At 46.5% G+C, this 8,193-nt stretch overlaps 1 protein-coding gene across 1 annotated transcript; it reads right to left on the bottom strand.

The window, feature by feature from the left end:
• Positions 1 to 1,855: 1,855 nt before the first annotated feature.
• N7481_001422 (uncharacterized protein) lies at positions 1,856 to 2,571 on the bottom strand (the record flags this gene model as incomplete). Its single annotated transcript, XM_057260641.1, has 4 exons — positions 1,856 to 2,061; positions 2,127 to 2,295; positions 2,360 to 2,478; positions 2,532 to 2,571. The coding sequence occupies 4 exons, from the start codon at positions 2,569 to 2,571 to the stop codon at positions 1,856 to 1,858; spliced, it is 534 nt and encodes a 177-aa protein (XP_057128473.1).
• Positions 2,572 to 8,193: the final 5,622 nt, after the last annotated feature.

Raw genomic sequence — 8,193 nt, forward strand, 5'->3', positions numbered from 1 at the left:
GGCAAAAAAAACCGGGTATGTAATGATAAGGAACTGGTGGATAATACCGGACAATAACAGCTCCCAAGTGAGCGCTAATTATCGATAAAGCATATAAGCTCTTCCCTTTCTCGCACGATTCAAACATACTTTAGATTTTGACGTAATACTTGGATGTACTGAATTCCAAGGATTTCATACTCAGAGCATACCAATTTCTTTTCACAATGGTAATAGTTCCAAAGTATCATACGACATCCAACTCCTGCCATACCCCCTTTAGCAATTATCCAAAGGCAATGCTGAGCTTTCTGCAGTCCCCCAATAAATCAGGATGGTACGGAAAATATGAACCTGAATGGCAAAAGCAAATCGGTGACGGGGTACGTCATAGCTCCAATCTTTTATAAATTGTTCGCGCTCACTAAGCTTCCTATTTCAGGTTGAAGAAAATGACGGTTAGAAACCCTTCCAGTTCAGCCATTCCGAATATTTTGGCAGGAATCTATGCGGATTCTCATCACCCTAGTAGGTAAAGTTACTTGGAACGAGTTCCAGAAGGCTCTTTCGGCTTTTGGCGCTGAGGCAAACGAGGCGCGCAGCCAATTTGAAAGGCTGGATGCTGATGGTGATGGGGTTATCAGTCGGAAAGATATTTCCATCTACATGAAAGCAGCTCCATACAATATAGCTAATTCACTTCAGAATAACAGCTTTTTCCGACAGTTCAGTTGGTCGTAAACCTGGCCATCTGTTAGCCTTAGATGCTTATTTCCAACATCTCATCGTAATTCTAGGATTTCCAATAGGAAGCGCGCTCTGCATCAGAGCATTTATCGTGCCCTTGGTTTGTGGTTAAACAGTCAAATAAGGTCAGAGATCCTCTCTGCCTCCTATGTGATAATCTTGCGAAATAGCAATAATGTATCTATCCCTGTATTTTGCGTAACTAAGAGAACGAATGGAACGTCTCTAATAACGAATTAATTTCTAAGTTGTCTTATGAACGGAATTTACTTGGGTGCACCTACTTCAAAAGTAATGAAGGCTGACGTGTACGAAAAGTAATCATCAGCGTCAGCAGAGGATATTGGATTCGGCACCGTCCGATTGTGACGCTTCCGCTTGTAGTTAGGGGTCATCCACGGAAAAGGCCGGATTCCCCATTAGCAGGGATTGATTGACCAGAGAATGTGGTCAATGCGCTAGCAAAAGGCACAGGCCAAAATTTTCATTGGACATTCCCAAATATTTGGTAATTCGAGAACGATGGATCTCTTGTGCCGGCACATTTGTTCTTGATGCCTGTAAATGCAGCTGTTGAGCCAACGTTGAACATGAATTGCCGAAAAAGTGAAATAGCTCCAAGATAAATCAGGCAGATCCGGCAGAAGCTTAACCATATCTACGCGTCGGCACCCAGCAAACTTGTACGGGTGGGGACCCCCGCCATGGTCGGGACGATTTGATGCTTTACATAAATTTCTCGGATTTCACGAAATGGGACTTTCAGGTAAGCTTGCTACAGTACATCAAACCTAATATCACTTGAAGGGGCCGCATCTTTCCTTCGAATTGTGGTAGTGCAATCAAGAGAAAATTTTAATAAATTGGGATTCTGTTCGTGAAAAGAGGGGCGAAAGAGACCGTTTTACTTCAGCGTTATTGATTTACTGCTATACTCATGTTATTTTGGGCAATTAATACAAAATTGACATTATATTGTCCAAGTTAGGGATTATGAGGTGATAAGGGGATAGAGGGAATCTCCTCTGGTAGTTGCAGGTTTCATTTTCAGGGTTGCAGAATATTTATCATAAAAGGTTACATTGAGATGACAATAAATCTTTTCATTCCAATTGGCAGTGGGAAGCATTTACATTTTAAACCATTCATGCTGCAGCAGCTCTGCGGCCGACTTTCGATGTGCCGGGTCAATTGCAAGCATACCTCGAAGGAAATCGATGAATATGGGAGTTTCAGCGTCGGACATGTCGTTGGGTTTGAGGAAAGGCCGCTCAGTGCCATCTATAAGTCTTTCAAGACTCGTCGGTTTTAGATCTGAAATTCGAAGAAGGCCGCCTGAGTAAAATTAGTAAGATCGAGAAAATATGACGTTAGCCTTCTTTCTTTAAAGGAGGGCATACCACTCGTGTTAAAGAATTCCGCAGTCCTGTTTCCTTTTCGAAGAAGCTCAGGCGGAAAATTACCAAGTATTTCGATTGTCCTCGCGAGCCGGTCATCATCAACCGTCCACGAACCGTATTTTGACGCCACCCCAGAGAAAGGCACTATCCCCTGAACAAACTCAACAATCTAATCAAAATTAGTGATATAAGACAACCTTGTCATATTTTGAGCAGGTAGGTCGAATACCTACAAGGCAACCGAGGCTCCAGATATCAATACTAGCATCCCAATGCGCACCGATTGTGACTTCTGGTGCTCGTAAAGCTGGAGATTGGACTACATCCGACAGGTGGTTGTCTGACCAAGAAGCTACAATCAGTGTAAGTGTCATCCGGATAAATGATCCGACGAGTGATACGTACCAACACCAAAGTCAATTATTCTGATGCGCGGTTCAAGCATGTTTGTGATGAGCGGTGTCCTGATGACCTCTCGGAGTGGCTTAGTGACACCACGTTCATGACTGACTCGTGCAGGAATTTCTGATAAATATTTTTCAATAGTTTCTTCGGGAGTTTCCAGCTGGAGTAGTATATTCGTGGGCTTAAGATCTGTGTCGACCGTAATTAGCACTATTATCGTGAGTAGGAGGCGATTCGCAATGCATAGCAATACCGGTATGAATAATTCCACACTCCCTATGGAGGAAATCCAACCCTAGTAAAAGCTGTCGCGCTATTGTTTTCACTGCCTTGAGAGGCAATCTCCCATTTTCATATTTTGCGGTTTGAAAATCCAAGTGGTGGCCCAACACATCGAACACGAAGCATACGTGTTGTCCATTTGGCCCTTCGTGTTTGAATTGATCCAGGAGGGGTAACACGTGGTGTCGGCCTCCATGTTTGCTTTTCCCGGAAATATCAGACAGCCTCGAGAGGATTTCTCGCTCGAATATGTCATGCGATCCTCCGTAGCAATCGGCTCTTAGTATTTTGAGCGCTACATACTTCTGGGCCCTTCGTTACTCGATAAGCTACACGTTTGACAAATGTAGAGAATTGCACTCACTTGGAATCCCTAGCTAACCAGACAGTAGAATACTGCCCGTAGCCTAGTTTCCTCATCACTTTGTATGTGCCAGAGTTGAACGTGTCTCCGAGCGATACGGGATGGAAGCCTCCGGTAGAATAAAAGTCTGCCTCTTCTGTTGTCTGGTGTGGATTGGGAGATATGGATGTTTGAGAAACAGGTTTGAAGAATTTTGCGAGCCAAGCTCGAGAATTTACCCGAGCCAAGGCTTTCTTGAAAGCAGTCGTCATCTTGAAATGTTTTGTGCAGATTTGTGGCATGAACTTTTTGATCCTTCTGTCAGGGGGATTATAAATGATCTGAGGGGATCGCGAGCGGTTATAAGTTCCTAGACGCGCCATTCACGTGACATATGCCAAGATATTTACATGAGTGCCTGGCATCAACTGGTTACTCGTAGCACCGCCACCACATCCGCCTGCGACGGGCAGACACCTCTTCGTGGTGCTGGGGCCGCCACTTTGGCAGTTGCTCGTTCTCCCAGGGGAAGCCAAGTTCTGTCCAAGATGAGGACGGCGGTGAAACGCGGGTGTTGTGCTTGAACCTCATCCCCTGATATTTTTCAATTCTGCTTTCTAATTAATACCGCACCCCTTTTTCCTATCGGTTCTCAACACTCACAACGACCGGCGGAATCAAGGAATATCTCAGGACTGTGTCCGCCTCACCGCGCTATCTCATGGTAGAAGTAGCTAGCTGGTTACGAGTCGAGAGATGCATGCTCGATGTGCACACGCCTTTCCGGGCCCGGGTCTGACGCAACGTTTGCCAAAGTGACTCGGTTTTTACGGACCACCGGGGTAGAACTCATATTCTGTGCCATGAACACTACCGCCTGACAGAAATAATATGGGAATACTGCCGTCTAGGAATACTGCGGGTGAATACTGCCGTCTGGGAATAATCTCGTCTTACGGGATCTACCAAAGTCGTGTACATACAGAACGTTGCCGCGCACACAAGCTAGGGGGGATATATACGGCCTAAGGCCTTGAAAAGCCCGGGAATGAATCAATCAATCAACCAAACCCATCCGCCTATATGGCGTGGTATCAAGCGTCACCCGGATTGTCTTTACTAGTTCTCGAAATCCATGAGAGGGTGGGCGTTCCAACTCTGGCGCATACGATTGGACTACATAGAGAGCTCGTGGGTCAGAGTTTCATAGCAGGCGTCGATCATGGGGGCATCGAAAGGAATGGAAAGAAACATGATCAGGCAGTTGCTGACATGCTGTGCCGCCTAGTGACCCTTAGTTTGACGTTAGGGGGAATATGCACAGGGAGAATGTCACAGGATTTAGCCCCGCGTCGGTTAATTTATAGGATGAACTATCAGATAATACTTGCTAGAGGGCTATATGCAGCCGTAGGCCGCGAAAAGCTCGAGGAATCCATCCATCAATTAAACTACCTGACCCATCCACTCCCGAGTGTGAGGTTGGAGTGCTGCGGGTAGGTACTTCACTAATTACTAGTGAAGCATACCAGCGCATATAATTTAAGCTGCTGGTTGTCTTAGCTCGAAGACCTAAGATCCAAATCACATGTGTAATGCAACGGGTAAAATGGTGATGCCTATCTTGTCGTGAGAGACCGCGCTTTGTCCCCCGTTTACGGCTAGGCAATAGCTCATCTCCACGGTCGTATCCATGTGACTGGATGTTTCAGTTCATCAAGGATATCTTTGTGCGTATCCAGCGTATTGCGCATAAGCCTTCTCCGAAGGTTATTGATTCACTCCTCTCTGTGATACTCAAGCCGCGATCGAACGTCGAACCAAACTGCAGGGAACTTCATTTTCACTACTGATCACTCTCACAGACTCAGTAAGATAAGTGTAAGACAGGCTATGCCCGCGTCCTTTTGGTTAAATCGGTATGTATTATTCAACAAAACCAGCAGATATGAACATGAGATGTATTCCAGTTGCACATAACCAACTCTCCCTCCCCATACACTTTCTCTCCCTATCTCCAGTGCCTCTCAGATTCTCCAATAGCATTCAATCAATAAGGCGGAGCGCCCCACAAGGAAAGCGATGTACACATCACAGCATCATAGTGCGAATAAAGCAACACAACGTGCTTTCCAGTGGCACAGTGAAGCCAACGTACGTCAATAGACATGTCTCTTTGTCACAAATTCACCATTTTCTTTGATCATCTCGACAGTCCAGTGCTCTCCTTTGGGGTCTGGGTTCCTGGGATCATTATGCTTCGCTCCCCTTTATTGGTAAGCAAGCCGCCTTTTGACTCAAATGTTTAAGCACTCACTTGACAATCGCCTCAGAGACCCCTCGTTTCTCCATGTTGTCTTTGTTGGCCTCATAAAACTTCTTGATGGCCGTCTCGGCTTCTTTGCGTTTCTCAGGACTATTCTTATATATATCTTCCCTTAACCATCTGATGGCCTTGAGGGGATAGCCAAGAATGGCAGTTCGAAACATTCTAATTGCAAGGGTCAAGAAAAGGCTTTTCGCAAGGACTTTCAAAGTTAAAAGGGAACTGTTGTTCCTTGCGCGTGAAAGAGGGCGAAAGAGACTGCTATTTAAGGCTTTCTGATATTTTGAATTCCTTAAAATCGCGCATAGAGTGCAGGAATGCAATTCAAATTCAGACGCTTAGGGGTCCAATTGCAACTGCTGACCAAGTGCACATTATTCCGGGCGCTAAGTTGATGGTTGAGAGACTCTGTTACCTGAAATTCCAAAAATAAAAAAGCATGTTTCTAAATGTGCAAGCGCGCGCTTACCTTTTTGTCTTGGCTCATTCGCTTCCTATCACAAGGCTCTGGGAACGAACCCCAATCTGTGTGTGGTAGGCATCTCTTCTTTCTGCGGCGGCCGCGAACGGCAACACTCATGCCAGGGCGATGTTCTTGAACAAGGGGGGGTGTGGTGTAGAGATCAATGCGACCGAGTCGTCAATGCGACCGACTTGGCGGAGCCGCCCCTTTGTCCGGAGGACCGTCGCCGCCCTTCAGCGGTATGAATTATTTTTATTGCTTGTGCTCTCCCAGAGGGAAAGCCGAAGGGATCGTATACATATAAAGGGACTGATCTAGCAGGAGCTGGAATATTCCAGTCAGGGCGACTTGATTCCTGTCCTGCTTTTACAACAACAGTAAATCAAAGACGCCTGTGGAGCTCAAAAAGCTGATCTTGCTGGGTACGCGTGCAAGGGGGGACAAGTCAGTGCACCAGCGCGTCGCATATGACACATGTCACACGCCCACACTGAAAGAAATATCTCAATCTGGCCAGATACTTCTCCAATTTTTGATGGAAAATTGCGAAGCTGCTCTGCTGGCGAGTCCCGGGCGTTTGGCGGTGAGATCGAGAAAGGACCATTATCGGCGATTGGCAACAAGGTCAGTTGGTTGCCCAATATTTCAATGACGGACACCTACTTACTAGCTTCGTTCATAAAGTATGCCATGGTGGTAGGGTTGAATTGCCGCTTGCATTGAAACACAGCCAAGCAATTTTTCGTTATATACACTCGATCTAGCACCAATTATCGGTCGCTGGCGCAAGATGGTCGTTCGCAACTCATCGTGCTCGTGTTTCAGATGAGATCCCTAATAGCAGCCACAAAACACTCTCCCGATCGGACTCGTGGGAACGGCCGAACCAGGGCTATGTTTCACTGTCTATGTCAGCATGACTTCTGGTGACTGAGGGTGGTACAGACTTGCCGTCAATGTAGTCTGGTATCAGCGAAGGCCAACCAGAGATGTAGCGGGTTCAGCTCGATTTCACGTGTACGAGGGCCCGGGATCACCCCGTATCGCTGGAAATGAATATGGATGATCGCATTATCTGCTAAAGAATAGCTGTTTCGTCTTTGCTGTTCGGGTAAAAGATAAATCTTTAAGGATGTCAGGGCAAAGTCCTGTTGAAGGAAAGAATCTTGGTGTTTTATCCCGGGTAGACTCAGAACTGACCTGAAACGACTGCTCTCGTGGCGAGAGATCTCGGGTAGGTCGAGCGCAGCGGTCTGCCTTGTCACTTGCTCAGCTGCAACCAGGGCTCGACGGAGCTATCCTTCAGACTATGGCCAAAAGCTCGACTCATTTCTGATTGACGCCATTCTCGGAGAAGCCGTGATATCTTTCGGTGCTCGTCGATGCTACGCTTCCCTTTGTTGTCGCCGGATGCTGCGATTACCCAGTCGGTCTAGCATGAGACTAAATCATGCCTGTCGGAACACGGAGGATTTCTAGTGCATTGACAGTTAACCTTTGGTCGGACAGGGTGAATCTGGAAGAGGGGTTAGCATGTTGGAACTTTACCACATGGCCAACCGGAGGGTACTGAGCCTTTCTGAATCGGGCCCACTAATAAGCCAGGCCAAGTGGCTGTGTCCACCACGTCTTCAGAAACAACAGAGACGCAAGCATAGTGAGATTCAGTGGCTTGACACCACAGGTTGTTGCAGCTAGTTTAGCTTCGAGGACGAGGGGGAACATAGCTCTGTCAGGTCGAGTGTAAAATTGAAGCTCGCCCTATGACGAAAAAGAATCATCAGCGATATCTGCTGAGCACAGAGAGCCACGGACGGATAGCAATGGTAGGGAGATTGAAATGCAGTATCGAGCGTTGGGGATGGGCAGGTGCAAGGACAAGCGTGACTTACAAAACAATGGCTGCCTCGCGATAGAAAGTTTGCCGTCCTATATAGAGCATCGTCAGCGCATGACATCTGCCTTGAAAATTGCTGCAGACTTTAAACTTACGTTATCAGTTATTGCTGTCCACTGCAGGGGAATTTATAAAGGATGGCACCTGATTATCTTCAATCATGGGCAGGTAGCTTATGAAGGCATTTTAACCCACATTGCTCGCAGTTTGGACCACTCCAGATCCTGAAAAATTCATTCAATAGGTTCTTCGAGGAATAACGGAAACGGGGCTCATATCGAGCATCTTCCGAGTTAGCATGATTCTAAATGACTGGGAAGCGACACTCACTTGCTTTCTGAAGACTTTGTT

This window comes from Penicillium waksmanii (genome assembly GCF_028829765.1).
Source record: "Penicillium waksmanii strain IBT 27052 chromosome Unknown utg000001l:1.0-4852451.0:1.0-4856178.0, whole genome shotgun sequence".
Lineage (NCBI taxonomy): Eukaryota > Fungi > Ascomycota > Eurotiomycetes > Eurotiales > Aspergillaceae > Penicillium > Penicillium waksmanii.